The 20,058-nt window shown below is 37.0% G+C and overlaps 1 protein-coding gene across 3 annotated transcripts; it reads right to left on the bottom strand.

Annotated features, from left to right (window-relative positions):
- Window positions 1-4,644: 4,644 nt before the first annotated feature.
- LOC134316232 (V-set and immunoglobulin domain-containing protein 1-like) lies at window positions 4,645-19,532 on the bottom strand. 3 transcript variants are annotated; one of them, XM_062996561.1, is made up of 4 exons: window positions 19,449-19,532; window positions 7,384-7,698; window positions 6,621-6,721; window positions 4,645-6,511 (listed from the first exon to the last, which is right to left on the bottom strand). In XM_062996561.1, the coding sequence occupies exons 2-4, from the start codon at window positions 7,691-7,693 to the stop codon at window positions 6,341-6,343; spliced, it is 582 nt and encodes a 193-aa protein (XP_062852631.1). In that variant the 5' UTR covers window positions 7,694-7,698; window positions 19,449-19,532; the 3' UTR covers window positions 4,645-6,340. The 3 variants fall into 3 exon arrangements, with proteins under 3 accessions (XP_062852631.1, XP_062852630.1, XP_062852632.1); XM_062996560.1 differs by lacking the exon at window positions 19,449-19,532 and adding an exon at window positions 13,056-13,130; XM_062996562.1 differs by lacking the exon at window positions 19,449-19,532 and adding an exon at window positions 13,056-13,130 and having other exon boundaries at window positions 7,618-7,698.
- Between the last annotated feature and the right edge of the window lie 526 nt (window positions 19,533-20,058).

The raw sequence follows: 20,058 nt of genomic DNA, 5'->3' as shown, positions 1-20,058 counted from the left end.
TCTGGTATCTGTGGTGTAAGAGCTGCACTTTTTTTTGTTGAACGGATCAGTTCAGTAAGGGTGGATCAGTGTAAAAGCAGTTTTTGTGCCCTGGTGCAGTCCAGGGTAACATACTCAGGTCGGCCTAAAACTAATGGCTTGAGGATTGATGTCCAAAAATAATGAGTCTAGATATATCAACCACAAACATAAATGTGTATGTGTATAAAATCAGGTATAGAAAAAATAGCATGCGTTCAACTGTTTGGGAAGTGCCCTTTCAACTGATTTTGGAATGCATCTGTGGGAATTTGTGCAAATTTAGTCAAGAGAGCAGTTATGAACTCAGACATTGATACTGGATAAGAAGGCATCACAATCACAATCAATGTCCCAATTCACCCCAAACATTTTACAGGCGTTAAGGTTATGGCTCTGTGCAGGCCACTGGTGTTCCTTTACACCAAACTGGTCAAATCTTGTTCTGATGAATCTTTGTGCAAAGAAGCACAGTCATGCTGACACAGGAAACAGTTTTTCCCTAATTGTTGCTAGAAATATGGAAACATTTTTCACTAAGTGCATTTATAAAGCATTTGGTGTGGCTTAAACACGTGGACTCAATAATTATGAGAGTTGTCTACACTAATGTTTATTGTTACTGCGCCACCCAGTGATCAAATCAGAGACTTCACACTGTGGAGTAAAGCATTTATTCTCATGGGTTTTCTGCAGGACGTTACATGAGAATGCTCGTGTAGAAACAGACCCCCTGTAGATGCCTCATCTGTACTTTTTATTGGCTTTTTTGGAGCCACTATTTCATCTTTAAGCTAACTAACAACTCAGTCATTCAGCTTGTTTTTTTCTTTAGTAAAGCAGGATATATCTAAGTTTGTGTAGATATTTTGGAGCATCAGTAAGGAAACACTCTTAATTACACATTACTGTCCTGCTGAATAATTTAAAAACGTTAGATTTTTTTTTTTTTAAATAGTCAGACAGAAACCAATGTAGTACAGAATATTTAAATGTTTTATGAATAAATATATAGTATTTTGCTTATCTGAATGTAAATGATATTTAAACCAGAGAAAACTAAACTTAAGGCAACATTAAACTACTACAGTAATACATCAGCTCAGATCTGCCAAAATGCCATTAAATAAAAATAAAAAAACTTTATTTATAACAATATAAAAGGCGGCTCAGTGGGTAGCACTGTCGCCTCACAGCAAGAAGGTCCTGGGTTTCATTCCCAGGTGAAGCGGTCCGGGTCCTTTCTGTGTGAAGTTTGCATGTTCTCCCTGTGTCTGTGTGGGTTTCCCCCGGAAGCTCCGGTTTTCTCCCACAGTCCAAAAACACACAAGTGAGGTGAACTGGAGATACAAAATTGTCCAAGACTGTGTTTGACATTGAACTTGTGAGCTGATGAATCTTGTGTAAGGAGTCACTACCTGTCCTGTCATGAATGTGAACAAAGTGTGTAAAACATGACGTTAAAATTCTAATAAATAAATAAATAAATAAATATAACAATATAGTCTGTTTGGAAAATAGAAATACATAAACATAAACATACAGCTTTTACCACAATTAGTTCACTGAATTTCCAGCAACGTTTCTCTGTGTTCCTCCTGAGGTAAACGAGGCTGTATTTCATACCGCATGCTTTCTACTTCATAGTATTAAAACGCAGCATCAACACCAATGAAAGTGCACTTGTTAGTGTGCACTATTCGTTTAAGTAGAGTGTGATTTGGAACACAAGCTCAGTCTCTTCCCGCCTCTTTGTGCCTCATACTGACAAAATTCCCACCTTTACTACAAAACTTTAATATTTTACAAATATTAAAACTTATTTAATAATCCTTATATAACCTAAAATATAAACCTAAAACTGATTATATCATTTTTATAACCTTTTATATTCCTTTTAAAATTATTGTTGTTCAGATTGTTTATATCAATCTAAACTTAATTGTTTCCTATTTAGAAACATTAAAATCAAGCTAAAAGTAACTGAATCATTAATTTACCACTTACACTAAAACTGTTACTATTAACCCAGTTTCCCCTGAAGTAATGGCAAAAATATATTATCAATTTTAAACATCTCTTTATTTAAACCACAAAAAAAATTAAGTACAGTATTTTAACTCTACCTTCACTAATCAAATCTAAAGACAACTTGGGATCTAGCGGGCATGTAGTGCAGTGCCTGCAGCAGACACAGTTCTGCTAGGACGGGATGACCAGACCAGAGCGGTAGAGAGAACAGAGTGGCGACACTCCCATAGGGAACCGCTGTAAAGGGGGCAGGACATTTTTTCTGTGCAGCTTCCGGGTTGTGGAGCTCTCCAAACATCCCATAGAGCCCCATTCATTTTTACTACTTATCAAACATTTTTAGCTGTTTGTTGCTCATTTTAAAAAAAAGAATGAATTTAATGTCATTAATATACTTAATACTGTTATTGTTTAGCATTTGCTCAGCACTAAATGTTACATGTTTATCTTAATTAATAGGTATAACTGAATTTAGCTTAGTCAGCTAAGCTAAATTATTGACACGAGTCTTTTCACCTAAAATTGATTAATTAAAAGTTGATTAATCAAGAGTCTTGTTACAGAAATGATAATAAAACATCAGAGCCATAATAAATCATGCTACTTTTACTTTCATACTTAAGTACATTTGAAGGTAAATTTAGTTTAGTACTTTAGTGGAGGTATTTTTACTTTTACTACTACTTTTACTGGAGTAATATTTTACCTTGGATATCTCTACTTCAACTCAGCTACATGGTTTGTGTACCTTGTCCACCACATACATTAGACAAAATGAACTAGTGCATATTAATTATGAATTAATTCATGTATTACATGTAGAAATAAATTATTACTTACTCATGAAATAGATGAATGAATGCTATGTCATGTACCTGCACTATAATGTTAAAGGTGCGGTAGTGTGTTTATGAACCTGTTCATTTAGTGCAGGTAAACCTTATGAATCCAGCCACATGGCTTAGTGTTTAACCAAAATGATTATTATTATGAATCCTCAGGAAAGTGAAGGGAGATTAGTTAATGTAAAAAACAAAACATAAAAAAACTGTTTAAACTACTTAATGATATCGCATTATGTAATGTATGCTAATATAATGTACTGTGTGTTAACAAGAACGACCTATTAAGTCATTATAAACATCAATTCTCCACTTCATATACCAAATTGACATTAAAGCATATGCAGTAAATGTAAACGCAGTTGAAAATACCCAGAAATTGTACAAATGTTTATTATTTGCCGTTTAATATTTCATTTACTGCTGCCTGTCCCATATGAGAACATGACAGCGCCGGGTTTGTTTGGAACTACTGGAGGGTTACATGAACCACGTGACCGCGTGGCGGCGAGATCAAGGAGTGTCGCAACTCTCTCTATCTACGGCTCTGGACCGGACTATGTGGGTGAGGTCTTCAAACGCTGTGTAAGGACCCTGATTGGCAGATAGAGAGGCGCCTGTGCAGAGTCAGGAAGTGCAGGTCAGAGGAGGCGTGAGCAGCAATATATCCACCTCTACTGCAATCAGTGATCCTCCAGTAGTGGAAGACAAATCAACTACGCTAGTAAATAACAAAACTATCAGTAAAATATGTAAACACCCAGTTCTTCAGCCTTTTGGAAAGGCTTTTCACAAGATTTTGAAGTGTGTCTTTGTGCCCATACTAATGCAAGACACTGTATTTTATTGTATTAAAAATGTAATCACCTGAAGCAGCTATTATAGAACAATGTAATACATGTCAATTATTTTAAATAATTTAAGAAGCAAGTTAAATGAGTTATATGTGTTTGCACTTATGTTAAATGTAGTGATAAAAATAGTTCTGTGTTTGCAATTTTAAATCAGACCTCAGACCAGTTATTAAAAGCATGACTTCGGAAATGACCGTGGAACAAACAGGAAATGTGCAAAGTCTTATCTGTTTATCATTTTTTTCTGCATTTGTAACTGATGACATTGTCAGAGTACAAAGTTGTACATTGTCACTGAACTTTGAGCATGACCTTTATGTCTTATTTAGGATTATAAATGACTACAGTGGTGACTTATGTGCCCATATGAATAGCTTAAGTGAAAATTTTGATTTCTGCTTAAAGGATATGTGTCTGGATGTTTGGATGTAATACAAGAACCATCAAAAGGAAGATGATTTATATGCTTTATAAGCTGATTTATAAGCTGTCAAAACATAAGTGACATTGTCCATAGTCAGATGAGCTTTACATTGCCATGGGCTTAAAGGCTGCTGTCCAAAAAAGATCCTCCTGCCTGAAAATCAGAACCTTAAAGCCCAGCTAAAGTTTTTGCTGATTACATAGACAAGGAAATAGTAGGAGCTGAAGCAGGGACTATTTTTCATTGTGGGCAGTGTCATACATGCCTAAAATTTATAACAAACCCGTTTTGATAGTTACTGAACTTTGTAATGAAAGCATTAAAACTGGCCCTATTTACAATGACACATCAAAAGTCAGCAGCTGTAAATGTAAAATGTAAATGTAGTGAGTCCTAATTACTGTTAAGATAAGGAGGACATATAACAATGGTAAATGCAACAATTAGTAAATAGCTGACACTAATAGCATGTTTTAAAATCTTTTTTATTTATATACATCTGCTTTTTACTTCTCATATCAACTCTCAGAACTCTTACTATAGCTAATAGAATAAAGTTGGCATGAGGGTCTGCATTAAAATGTAGAACTTGAATTTTTTATTTAAAACAGGAACTTAGAAAAACTTCCAGCAGAAAGCTAAACAGAATTAGAAGACCAATCACATCTGACATGCAAGGGATTTGTTACTGGATTGAATTTCACCTGGCCAACTTTGCTAATAAAAAGCTGGTGTGACTGCAGCTTTACAATGTTTAAATACCATCAGAAATTATGACAAACTCACATCAAAATTACATTATTAAATTGATTGAAACAGTAGTTATAATAAAAAAGGCTGTGTTATCTCCATAACACAAAACATAAAAACAGTAAAACACAGGTTTTGCTAGCAGTGGATTCTTATGAAGGGTCTCAGCACATATGGAGGACCACACTACTCTGTAATCATCTACTGCTTGTGCAGACACCTCAAACAAAATTGGAAGTTGCTGTTGCAGCGGCGAAGAAGAGGAACCCCATCTGACTTTTCCTCTGACAAACATGGCTAATTGTGTTGGTTAAGTCCATGCAGGACTCAAGTGAGGTGGTCCGGTCAGTCAAATGTGCTTTTCAACAACCCTCACTATTCTGCTTTCTCCAGTCCATTTTCTTCACTTTCATTTCATTTTCATGTTTTACTGCCACTTTATCCCAGCCAGCCACCCACCTATTCCCCAACAGCCATGTAGACACCAGACAATGTGAAAGCACCACTGAAGATAAGAACCCTTTATCGCAGTGTTAGTGGGCTAGCGCGGCCCATCTTTTATAAAAAAATGAATGTAATTTACAGTTGAACTCAAAAGTTTAAATAACTTGTCACACCATAATTTCTAAAACCTTTTACACATTTCAGTTGTTTTACAGTTTTATTGTTGATTTTCCAAAAAAAAAAGCCAAAGTGTGTTTAGATGATTGATATGGTTTGTAGAAAGTTTAATAATAACTTTGTGAAGCCGCTCAGGTGGCACAGCGGTAAAGTACGCTAGCGCACCAGAGTTGGGGTTTCGAATACATTGTATCAAATCTCATCTCTGCCTTTCCGACTGGGCTGGACGGCAGCATGAACAATTGGCTGTTGTTCAGGGTTAGAGGGTAAGAAAGTCGGATCATAGGTCCTCATAACTGGTGCAACTGCGGCCCCTGCTGGCTGACTGATGGCGCCTGCACAGGGCTGAGGAATAATGCTGATGGGGGTGTGGCCCTCCATACACAGTGCCAGTCAAGTGTATGAACTTGACTCGTGCAGGTGAAAAATGCAGTCTGTACTGACTGTACATGCCAGACTTTGTGACCTCCTGATTCCTCATTACTGATTATTATGATTGACTACATGGAACCCAAAGTTGAATTAAAAGCTGCTGTAACACATTACCATCGGCTTAGAAGCTGTCATTCCTGCTAGTTTATTTGTGATCAACAGCTACATTTAGTCAAGCTTTAAAAAACTAATTTTAAATCAACAGCTTTTAATGTTGTTTGAGAGTTTAGTTTCTCTTCTTTTATCACTGTGTCTGGACAAAGGAAAAATTAAATATTAAGACTGAGATACATGTTCCTTACAAGTGTATGTAAACTTTCAGCACTTACTGTACATAAATGTTACACAATCATTCAGTGGTTTGGTCTTTACTTTTTACAGATTTGCATTTCAGGTTCGTTGTTTGTGTTGCAGCGGGTGAAATCATACTGAGGGTTTGTTAAAAATCTGGCAGTCTGGCCACCACGCATCACCTCATACTCACTGTTTGAAGACTGTTTAACAGGTTTGTTTTTTCTGAGGTCATGACACAGCTTTCCCTGAGGAGAAAAACAGAGGTGATATAAGTGTGTGTACATTTGTGTTTATACAGTATGTGTGTAGGGGTGCACTTGTGAGAATATATGTTTGTGTGTGTGTGGCACAAACCAGTAATATCACCAGGATCACCACAAAGAAGAACTGAAAACTTATCACGTACAGATACGGATAGTACACATATGTTGCATTGTCCATTTTGCATTTTGCTCCTGTAGGAGATAAAAAGATATGTTTTTAAATTAGACCATTTTTGAGGAATAAAATCTGAGGAATAAAAACAAGCTGGCATTCTTGAAATATTTGTTTTTGTTGGAAAAAATACGAACATTAATTTTGTTCATTAATTTGGTGTATACATTTATTTAATGCTGTTTATCGACTGTATCATGGTCAGCGATGAGAATTAGGCCGTGATTTGTGGACACCACTCATAATTATTGACTTTAGGTGTTTTAGCTACATCCATTGCTAACAGTGGTAACAAAAATTATTATACGCTTCCAATGTTTTGGCCCATTTGGATTTCTATTAATGGCAGACAGAGGGGTTTTTGTTCTGTCTGTGTTTCCTTTCTTTCCTCTTTTTCTGAGTACTTTCTGTTATTTTGACAGCCACAGTTTTTATTTTCCCCTTTATTTGTTTTGTTTGTGGCTTTCAACCAACCACAGTATTGTTAAGCATCCTGCAAATTAGGTTTACATTAGGGCTACATCTTGAGTTACAGTAGTGAGGTGCGACCTGTCCCATTACAGATCATCTTTATGTGCACTATATAGTTCACAGAGTGTGTGTTTTGGGAATCGTCCACAGTGATAATGGACTGATAGACCAAATTGTGTTTATTTGGTCTATGTAGGCAAACTGTTCTTACCTGTCACAATTAACAAAGTAGAACTGCTTTCAGTGATTTTATCTAAATTGTTAAAAGAACACCAGTAAACATCTGAATCTTGCTTGGTCACGTTGAAGATGGTCAAAGAGAAGTTGTGCAAGTTACTGTTTGTCTGCAACCGATCTTTGTAGGCATTGTTTGGAGAGAAGGTACCATCATTATAGAAGTAGCACATTTTTTTCCGATTATATCTGTCTTTGTACATGTACACACCATCCTGAGGGGCACCACCAACATTGCAGTAGATAGTGGCATTTTCTCCGTCTTGCACCAATATCCTTGCACTCATTGTATCTAACAGAATAAAGAAAGAGAGAAATTAGATTAAGAAATGTTAGATTTCATCATTGTTCAACAAACACATCACCATGTCTGTAGGAGAAAGGTCTGGTTAAGGTACCAACACAAGTGGTGGAGGAATACAGAGAGTATAGTGTGTTCATCCACATCATGGTAAAACATTTGAGTATGAATCCATCATTGGCTGATGTTAAAAAAATGGCTGGTTGCTTTATACATTTTGAAGATAGCATTTTAAATATAAAAAAATATATATTTATTTGAATTTTCTGCACGACCTTAATGATCGTCTAATTATAACATTGTTATAAGCTGGAAAAATATTAAAACATCAGCTAGATTATTTGTTAAGAAATAATTATCATGAACATTTTAAAAATTGTTGCATAAATAATTGAGGAATGTGTATATCATGGTAGGCTCAGGATTATCAATTAATTTGTCATCAGTGATTATGATTGACTATGACTGGTGACTTCTCTGTGTCCATATAAATTGTGGTCCCCTTATGCTAAGAGAAATCTCTCCATATCATTGAATGCAATCTAAGAACCTGTGAAAAACTAGTCTGGCTTACAGGAAAGGAGCTCCTGCTCCGAAATCTGCAGCTTTGTTCTACATTGAGCACACTGTACAGTAAACACAGTGAGGATTGTGGCTCAGCCCACCAGTAGATATGATAAACAAATCCTTCATGTTGAAGTAGTGCAGAACCAGTCCTCATACTTACTGTGTGTATCAAACAGCCAGTCTTTCCTGCTAACTAAATCCTCCAGAAATAGTTCTGATCTCATTTCTGTTATTTATTAGATACATATTTATTGGGTAAATATTTGTTGAAAAAGCAGATGTCAGATTGTTGCCCCCATAATCCAGGGCGCTGTTAACAGATGTTCATACAGGACAGAAGCCAGAATGTAATGTTTAAAAGACTATTTGTTTTAGTTGTGTTTATGTGTTTGTGTGCATACAGGAGTACATTAAATACTCATTTTATCAACATTAGCCTATACAATACAACTACAACATGAAAATCAAGTAAAAAAATTTAACATGTCTTCATTGCATTGCTGTGCATCAACTTTTAGCCCTTTCCGGATGTAAAGCCTGCTCGGGCGTGACAGTGTCACCTGTGTTTGTTTGGCAAGGATATTATTTGACTACTTTTAAAATAGGTGCCGTCAAACCAAATTAATTTGTGTGTTGGATGTGTGGAAGTAATAGACGTATAATTTGAACCCAACAGATTTTCAGAAATCATAATGAACACATAAAATTACTCAAAATAAAATTAATAAAAACCAAATCAATGTTCAAATATTACTATTCTAAAAAACTAGTAGATTATAATAGAATAGAAAAAAAATATATTATATTATAGAATAAAATAAAAAGAAGAATTTCAAAGCACACAGCTGAAGAAAAATAAACAGTTCTCTGTGGGTTGACATTTAGAAAGCACATAGTCAAAAGCTATCAACCCCAACCCACCCCTCATGCACTTTTTCCACTAACAGGTCCAAACTAAAAGTAAAAGCACAGCAAATATAAATAAATAAATCTAAAATACTGTTAAACATTAAAATACTGCTAATAACACAAGATGGCCATCAATAAATAAAATCATTTTGAGAAAGCACAAAATACTTACTGTAAATAAAACCTTAACAGAAATGAAATAAAAAAACTAAAATTATACTGTGATTACACAGACAATAAAACACACAGAATTTAAAAAATGTGTAGTGTGTATAACTATGTTAAATAAAATATAATAAAACACTAAAACACTTACCTAAAAACAGCTGAAAATATTAAAATAATTATTAAATAAAATGTTAAACACACACCTGCATGTAAAGTGGAGCAAAAAATCACAACAAACAGGACAAGATTTTGCTGGGACAAACACGCCATAATTACAGCACAGATATACACAGACTCTCATACACACATACACACTCATACTACACACACACACTTTTTATATAGCATGGTGTATCAACACAGGAAGACAACTCACCCCCCCCCCCACACACACACTCACTCATACTACACACACACTTTTTATAAAGTATATGGTACCTACACAGGAAGACAAACCCACTCACTCACTCACACACAAACACACACACACACACCTACACATACACACACACACACACACATACACACACACATACACACACACAAAATACAGTTAAAAAAATCTGGCCTGTGTAGGTGTCATCCAAACAGCAAAGGTCTTCAGAGTGCACAAAGGAACTGTACGTTTGACTGTTCTTGATATTGAAAAATGTTGTCTAAAGCCACAGATATCTTACTTTCCCAGAGAAAGAGAAAAACAGAAACCACTGGTGTTGAAGCAGCCGTGTTTAATCTGAAGTGACACTTTAGTCATTTCCAATTCCCTATTGCAATTCCTCTGCTGCCTATACCCTCCCATTTTGACAGAGGATTTTGACAGAGAACGGGATGCATACTAGCACCCACCCCCTCCAACACGTGTAAAATCACCAGCCACATCTTTCCACCAGCCAGCAGTAGATTCTCAGACAAACGTACCTCAGTCATTCTAAAGTCTGTGTGTTCCTCCTCTACTCAGGAAAGTGCCTCAAACAGACAACAGGAGTCAGTGTTACACAACCAGTTTGTTGAGCATCTGGCCAACTCAAGAAACAGTCTCTAAATGAAGCTTTAGATCATTATTAGTGATGTAATTTCACAAGAACAGTGCAAGAATTTCCATGGAGCTTTACTGTGCTGTGCTTTGCAATTTTGGCATGCATTTCAAAGCTCTGGTACACAACATAACTTCATTAGATTTGCCTTCTTGTTTTGACCACATTTGGTTTTAATAAACATCCTCAAATAGGTTTTTTAGCATTGGAAGTGTAAAGTTAGCATTTAACCAGTGTGGATGTGCATGTGGCAGTGGTTTATGAGTGCAATAGAAAATTGGATATGTTTTCATGATTGAGTTTGTAGTTTGTAGTCAGAAACAACATGAATCAGACCAAGGTAAGATGATCAGACTTCAGTCACATAAATGTTAAATAAAACTGTTTATGTCTAAAAAAAATACAAATTTAAAAATTAAAAAAAAAAAAAATGTTAAAATAACTACATTTCAGAGAAGGCTCAGCGTGTGTTGGGCAAAGCCAAAAACCCCAACTGAATGCTGGTGACCTTCTTTCTTTTAGACAGCACAGCATATAACATCAGCATGTTTTTATAAACGATATCACCATATAGATTCAAAGTCTAAAACAAACTGTGGTCACTAATAACCATTAACACAAATGCAACTACTATATACAATGAATGTCCAGAAATGTCACCATGTCATGTTGACTGAAGTTTACCTGAAATGGACTGATACTAAAAGGAAACATGGATTATTGTATGATGGATTATTGTATGATTTTATGATCTTTTATGTGTTTGCGTACATACAGGAGTACATTAAATACTCATTTAATCAACATTAGCCTATACAATACTACAACTACAACACAAAAATCAAGTTAAAAAACACACAGAATAAAAAAAAATGTGTAGTGTGTATAACTATCAGTGGTGTATAAAGTACCAGAAGGCCATACTTGAGTAAAAGTACAAGTATCTTTCCAGAAATTTACTTTGATAGAAGTAAGTCACCTTTTAGAATATTACTTAAGTAAAAGTCTAAAAGTATCTGATGTTTAATGTACTTAAGTATCAAAAGTAATTTGATATTAAATGTACTTAAGTATTAAAAGAAAACCAACGTTTTTAGAATGTGAGTCGATGTAAATTTAAGAAACACTGCATCTATTTTATTTGCATTTTCTACACTCTCCCATTTTTTTTATTTGGGTAGTATATTTCAATAACAACAAAATCATTTTGGCATAATTAATTTAAAGCAAAACTCAGGAGAGTTTAACAAAACGTGTGGCACTTTTATCCCTTTAATGATCTGTTCAACCATTATTTTAAATCAAAATATTTGAGTAAAATAAGTTGTATTTAAATAATCTTTTTTGGGCTGTATCTACCCACTGAATGGCATGTGTTAAACTAAAAAAATATTGGTATTCTTACTTTAAGAAAACACCATTTCTAACTTGAAGCCAGCAGCTGAAAAATCATTAATAATAAGTTGGATAAGTTGAGTTCTTGTTGAGATGGTTAAAGGGTTAAAGACGTGCTGCATGTTCCTCAGCACCATGAATCTCTCCTCGGCCGGTCTAATACAGAAGTTATCTGAGGAAATATTTGTCCGTAGGTGAGTTTTTAAAAATAATGGACGTGTCTTCATGAGTTTTGCAGTCAATGAATTCCAAACAAATTTAGTGAAACGTTTTATTTGTGGTTCGAATGTAATCGGTAAAAATGGTAGGTAGATATCTGAACAATGTTAATGCTAATAATATGATATAAAATGCTGATGCTTTACTTTGTTAATCATTGTTAACTTACATCAGTGTGTTGGAGCTTCTGAAATCTCCATATTTGCGGGTCTTTGGGTGAAAACTCCGATAGCGTTTAGAGCACGTTTGCACATGCGCAGTAATGTGTTTAACCACCGTCTGGCGCAGATTAACTTTCATTCTGTAGTAACGAGTAACGAATTTACATACAGCGAATGAAACGGAGTAAAAGTACAATTTCTTTTGAAACTGTAGTGGAGTAAAAGTGAAAGTTGTGTTACGACGAATCTTTTTGTCGAGAGACCTTGAAGAAGCAGTCGGATAATTCCAGAAAGTACTCTTCAAAACACTTTACTAAGTGTACAAAATGATCTGTGAATATATGTCAGAGCTAAGCCGATCGGCGCTCCTTACTCCTGTAATCTGGGTGATCACCGAAAAAAGAGAGCCTGCGTCTGAGTGCGCCGGTTTTTTAAACTAAGCTAGGCTCCTCCTCCTTTACTGCTGGTGGAGCCAATGAAGTGTGCTAAAAAGCCCAGGGCTCCGCCTCCCCCCCCCTCGGTAGGAGTCAGGAAGGGAGCATGGCCGGCTCCATTTTGAACAAAGGGGACATGGCCGGCTCCATTTTGAACAAAGGACCACGTGAGTGAATGCCGGAAAACTTCCCATATTAAATTTACGTTTTTTATGTTCCGAAAACCCTAACAAACCCCCCTTGAAAGCATCTTAATGCTTTCAGTTGCCGAAAATGTTTATACTCCAGTAAAGTACAAGTACTTAAAAAAACTACTTAAGTACTGTAACGAAGTATTATTACTTCGTTGCTATACACCACTGATAACTATGCTAAATAAAATATAACAAAACACTAAAACACTTACCTAAAAACAGCTGAAAATATTTCAACAATTATTAAATAAAATGTTAAACACACACCTGTATGTAAAGTGGAGCAAAAAATCACAACAAACAGGACAAGATTTTGCTGGGACAAACGCACCATAATTACAGCACAGATATCTACGATTTTCCTGAACTTTGACCTTTCCCGTGATTCGTAGCTGAAGCCTGTTTTTGACTTCCGGTTACAGTGTTTACGTTCTGAACGACAGAAGTAGTGGTCATTCGTAACTGGTTTTTTTTTTTAACAAACATGGCTAAAAACGTTAGGTGGTTGCATAGTAAGTGTAGAGCAACTGTCTATTTATGCATTTTGTTAGACGAGTGCACTTTGAAGTGTGTACCTTTATTCCCTCCTCTCGGTGTGATGTTGGAACGCACCTCTGCAAGCTGATGCTCCGAACAATAAAGCAGTTTTGTTTTAGTTAAAACTGAGTCCTTTCTTAATTCCTAGCACCTGACAGTAAGGACATTTTAAGAAGCCGTGGTGACCGTGTTCTGACAGTGTCCCACCCTTCCACGCTTACCATTTCGTCTATGGAACTATAAAAGCACAGAGGCATACATGCATGGGTAATGCTGAGGGAAAGTGGAGTAGTCACACACACACTCATGGATTATTGTATGATGGCTCAATCTTGTATGTGTTTGCGTACATACAGGAGTACATTAAATACTCATTTAATCAACTTTAGCCTATACACTACTACAACTACAACATGAAAATCAAGTAAAAAAATGAACACGTCTTCATTGCATTGCTGTGCATCAACTTTTAGCCCTTTCCGGATGTAAAGCTTGCTCGGGTGTGACAGCGTCACCTGTGTTTGTTTGGCAAGGATATTATTTGACTACTTTTAAAATAGGTGCCGTCAAACAAAAGTAATTTGTGTGGAAGTAATAAATGTATATATTTATCCCAACAGATTTTCAGAAATCATAATTAAATCATAATTAAATAATAAAATAATTAAACACATTTCAGACCAGCGGAACCCTAAGTACTGGTGTACCACAAGACCTCTTTAGTCTCCATACCAATGACTGTGTTTCTAAGGAACCAGCTGTTAAGATCCTTGTTTGCTGATGACACCACTGTGGTGGGCTTCATAACCGATAGTGACGAGTCTGCCTACAGAAAGGAAGTCGAGCAGTTGGTCTCCTGGTGCGGCGACAACCACCTGCTGATCAACACACAAAAGACTGTAGAGATGGTGGTGGATTTCAGGTGCAACGCCCCCCCCCTCCTCACAATTAATGGCTCTACGGTCTTAGTGGTGGAGTCACTTAAGTTCCTTGGCACCACCTTAACCAGGGACCTAAAGTGGGAAAAGAACACACTCTCCATCGCCAAGAGGGCTCAGCAGAGAATGTTCTTCCTGAGACAGCTGAAGAAATTTAAACTGCCACAGAGTCTGCTGATCCAGTTCTACACAGCAATAATAGAGTCCATCCTTACATCATCCATCACAATTTGGTTTGGTTCCTCAACATCACATGAACGAGCCAAACTCCAGCGTATAATCCAGACAGCGGAGAGGATCATTGGATGTAGTCTGCCAATGCTTCAGGACATCTACAACAGCAGAGTGCTGAAGCGCGCCGGCAAAATTACAGCAGACCCCTCTCATCCTGGACATCACCTTTTTCAAACTCTTCCATCTGGCAGAAGACTCAGGACAATAAAAACAAACACATCCAGACATGCTAACAGCTTTTTCCCCAGAGCTGTAACACTTTTTAACCAAAGTTGTTCTCTTGGGCAAATGTTGGTAAATACTGGTTAACAGTCCGTGTGCTGTCGGGTCTGTTAACTATGTTTTATGTTACATGTCATACATGTGTAATTATCTGTACTATTATGTTTATTGTTTGTACTACTATGTGGACTATTGTGTGTATCATTGAGTGTATCACCAAAGCAAATTCCTCGTATGTGTAACATACCTGGCGAAATAAAGTGATTCTGATCCTGATAATGAACACATAAAATTACTCAAAATAAAATTCATAAAAACCAAATCAATGTTCAAATATTACTATTCTAAAAAACTAGAAGATTATAATAAAAACAGAATAGAATAGAATAAATAGATATTATATTATAGAATAAAATAAAAAGAACTACAAAGCACACAGCTGAAGGAAAATAAACAGTTCTCTGTGGGTTGACATTTAGAAAGCACATAGTCAAAAGCTATCAACCCCAACCCACCCCTCATGCACTCTTTCCACTAACTCTTCCAAACTAAAAGCAAAGCAAATATAAATAAATAAATCTAGGAAGTGTAAAGTTAGCATTTAACCAGTGTGGATGTGCATGTGGCAGTGGTTTATGAGTGCAATAGAAAATTGGATATGTTTTCATGATTGAGTTTGTAGTTTGTAGTCAGAAACAGCGTGAATCAGACCAAGGTAAGACGATCAGACTTCAGTCACATAAATGTTAAATAAAACTGTTTATGTCTAAAAAAAAGCAAAACAAAACAAAAACATGTAAAAATAACTACATTTCAGAGAAGGCTCAGCGTGTGTTGGGCAAAGCCAAAAACCCCAATTGTATGCCAGTGACCTCCTTTCTTTTAGACAGCACAGCATATAACATCAGCATCTGTTGATGCATGCTTAATAGTCCAGGTACACAAATCCACAAAGTTGAATCAGTTCATCTGGACACAAGTTTGTTGTAGAGATACGTTTTGTCACTCAATCCAAATGACTTCTTCAGTCTGAGCTGGTGTTGAATACCCCAACCTTATATGCAGTTGATTTGTATAACGACCGATCACTGCCAGTGGATCGAAGGGAGGAGAAGAACAACCGCGGTCTAAACGCAAACTAGTGGTGATTCCGTATGTGGCGGGAGTATCGGAACAATTAAGACGGATATTCTCCAAACACCGTGTTTCAGTTGCTTTCAAACCCCAGAACACGCTACGCCAGAAATTAGTTCACCCTAAGGACCGTGTTCCTCGACACAAACAGAGTAATGTAGTGTATGCTGTTAGGTGCCGGGAGGATTGTCGGGAAATGTACATCGGGGAAACTAAACAGCCACTGGCGAAACGGATGGTCCAACATAGAAGATCAACCTCTTCTGGCCAGGACTCCGTGGTTTACACCCACCTGCAAGCCAGCGGCCACTCATTTAATGATGAAGCTGTTCAGATCCTGGACAAGGAGGAACGCTGGTTCGGAACGGGGAGTCAAAGAGGCCATTTATGTGAAGAGGGAACGACCATCTCTGAACCGGGGAGGGGGCCTGAGAGTACATCTCTCACCATCATACAACGCCATAATAGGAGCTTTACCCCAATGATGTGTGAAAGGCACACATGGCCATTGTAATTAATGGTCATTGTGAATTACATATGGACCTGATCACCGGTTCCATTGTTATGCAATGGGCAGTGATCTGTCATTATGCAAAATCAACTGCATATAAGGTTGGGTTATTCACCACCAGCTCAGACTGAAGAAGTCATTTGGATTGAGTGACAAAACGTATCTCTACAACAAACTTGTGTCCAGATGAACTGATTCAACTTTGTGGATAACATCAGCATGTTTTTATAAACTATATCACCACATAGATTAAAAGTCTAAAACAAACTGTAGTCAGTACTAACCATTAACACCTGAATCCACAAATGCAACTACTATATACAGTGAATGTCCAGAAAAGTCACCATATCATGTTGACTGGAGTTTACCTGAAATGGACTGATACTAAAAGGAAACATGGATTATTGTATGATGGCTCAATCTTTTAGATTGTTTAAAAAATTATGAACATTTCGTTCTCCAAACCAAAAAAAGACGCATCTAATAAACCAGCATGAGTGTAAATGTCATGGCACCATCAATGCAGTGATAAGGGCAGTGATAGCTCAGTGGTTAAGGTTCTGGACTAGTAAACAGAAGGTTGCCGGTTCAAGCCCTGCCACCACCAAGTTGCCACTGTTGGTTCCCTGAGCAAGGCCCTTAACCCTCAATTGCTCATTGTGTAAGTCGCTTTGGATAAAAGCGTCTGCTAAATGCTGAAAATGTAAATGTAAATGCCTAACATGCATGACTTTCTTGGCGCACCAACAGTGAAAAGTGCCTAAAATGTCATTGAATCGGATTTTGCCTTAATCATGACATTTGCTTTCTACAGTTATCATACATTGTGTGCTTTTATCCTTCTCTGTAGGTCCAATGTTCTCACACACTACTAATGGTAGATTATGTACGTGCCCAACATGAGATTAAACTGTGTCATCATCATTCCCTCAGTGTGTGTGTAAGAATCGCCACAGCAAAGAGCAGAAGCTTGATGAAAGATTGTGCAGGGACAAGGCTTCATTAATGCCAAAACTCAAATGTACTTTCACAGATGAAGGTTTGTAAATCACTGCTAAAAATGCACTTTGTTGGATAACGCCTCTCACAGGGTTTTTAATTTACAGAAATGGAAATGCAAAGCCAGTGAAGAAGGGAAATGAATCATTGAGTCGTCTGCTGAGACACTGAAGAGCTTCTGTAAAAATAATGCAATTTTAAACATATATTGTGAAGACTTTTGGGCTAAGAAACATTTTTGGTACAGTTAAAAGGCCATTAACTTCACAGCAGGCCCAGTTCAAGACAATATTCATTGGGGGTGCAGTGAAACATATTGGGTCAACATGTCTTTAGCCATATTATGAAAGCCAGAACTTTATAATGTTTAATTGAGGGGGGTTGTGAAGGATTTCCAATTCCCCAGTATAAAAACAAACAAAAAATCCACCTAGTAAAACTTTTATCTCCTTCTCCACTTCATTTAGATTATTGTGATGTGACTTAGAATGTCTGATCATTATTTAAACTCTACCCATACATGTGATCCATACATGTCATCAGGGAACTACAGATGATGTGGTTATGTAGAATCATGGGCTTTTCATTTAACTGGTTGATTGGTAGATCTGTGGACTCAGGTCCCAGAAACCAATGTTGTGAAACCAGTAAAAGCTGTTTGAAGTTAATAACACTGAATCACTTTCTGGGATTTTCTTAATATTCAGTGAAATAAAATGTAAAAATAAACTAATATTAAATGTTAGCGAAATGAATTCTGAGAGTCAAAAGTGTAATGATTGTAGAAAAGATTTTGCAATGCGTCGTTTAAAAAAAAATGCAGCACAGTGGCACAGTGGCTGGCGCCATCGCCTTACAGAAAGGAGGGCCTGGGTTTAATTCCCCGGCCGGACAGCCAGTGTCCTTTCTGTGTGGAGCTGAATGTTTTCCCTGTGTCCACGTTGGGTTTCCTCAGTGTTCTGGCTTCCTCCCACAAGGCCAATTGGAACAACTAAAAACTGACCTCTGTGTGTGTGTGTGTGCCCTGTGCTGGACTGGCGACCTGTCCGGTGAGCTGTATAAACTTTTTTTTTCCTTTGGCTGCTCCAAATTTAGATGTTGCCACAGCGGATCATTCTGGTCTGCATACCTGCCTGAGTTTTTACGCCAGATGCCTTTCCTGATGCAACCATTCTACTGTACTTTTAATGGGGCTTGTGACTGGCACTGAGAGCACACTGAGTGCACCTCCTTATGACTAGTTTGTTGATGTGATTGGTTGTTTATTCACACAGTTTAAAGAAAAAACAGCATGCTATTGTTTAGTGCTTAGGGTTGAAATGAGAAAATCAGGTGTTCATGTTGTACAGTATAAAGGTTTAATTCCACTTCCCGTCCCAACCACACACACGCACCATCACCTACACTCATACACCTACACTCATACAGAGACACACTGCAACTACTTTTTTTTTGTTTTTATTTCCTGTCCCAACGTTTTGTTGTGCAAAGTACAGACCCTCTTAACCTCTCAGATTGCCCTTTTTAGTGCCTTTGGACTGCAGGTTTGCTTCCATGACGTGTTTTATACCAAAGTCTGAACAGGATGTGGTTCTTAGCCAAAATCCTACACCTCTTTGTAGTACCAGCTCCACCACTAAAGGGAACCAAAACCATGCTTTATTCTGCTACAGACGTTCTCAGTGGAATCCACATAGTTCTGGAAACTAACTCTTAGGAGTTTTCAAATGTGGCTGTTGGACATCCTGGTCAGGGTTGTGGTGGATCTGGCACCATTTGGAAGAACTACTGATTTACACTTTATATTTTACATAATCTACACTATATTTTTTACAATACATTTTATGACACATAGAGCTAAACAGTGTTTAAAATTGGATTTTGAGCAAACAGTGTGGAATTTTGAGTGCAAATTGAGACAAAGCACAGTTATTTTAATTAAATTTCACATAAACACCAACTCTGTCACTTTAACCAGCAATACTTAACTTGTAGGGTTGCAGCTTTCTGTCTTTGTTAACTGATTTTCATCTGGTGCTTGTTCCCTCTCATTACTTAGTGTTTAGCTGTACATGTTTTACATACCTTGTACATGTTTTAACCTGTAAGTTTGTTGTTATTCTGTGTCTGCTTTTAATGCTGATTCCTTGTTTACATTTTACATTTTCAGCATTTAGCAGACGCTTTTATCCAAAGCGATTTACAGTATGCAGTCTTTCTCAACCGTCTGGCTTCGTCAGGGGTGCCGTCAAAAATATTCTGATAGTGATGAGTCGTTCGCGAACGATCCGATTCTATTGAACGGCTCTTTAAAATGAACAAAAGGAACCGAGTCACGCTTCTGGGAGCCGCTACATATATGTTTATTTCTGCGCAGTTTCGCTGTAATCCACCCAGTCCGCTTCCATCAGTAGAGGGAATTAATCAGTCATAATTAGAGCTGTTTATTGTCGAAATTCAAATCCGAAAACGGAGAGCGGAGAGCGAGCGAGACACACACACACACACACACACACACACACACACACACACACACGCACACACACACAGAGCGCGAGAGAGAAAGACACTCAACTCAAACTTAAAAGAAGCTTTATTGGCAAGACAAATAAGGACATTCGTATTGCCAAAGCAAGTTACAGAGAAAAAATAAAAATAACAATAAGAAAGAACAAATACATACAAAACAGTTACA

Source organism: Trichomycterus rosablanca, chromosome 6, assembly GCF_030014385.1.
Source record: "Trichomycterus rosablanca isolate fTriRos1 chromosome 6, fTriRos1.hap1, whole genome shotgun sequence".
NCBI classification, from domain to species: Eukaryota; Metazoa; Chordata; class Actinopteri; order Siluriformes; family Trichomycteridae; genus Trichomycterus; species Trichomycterus rosablanca.
Note: the sequence above shows the minus strand (reverse complement) of the source record. Positions and strands in the feature narration are given on the sequence as shown.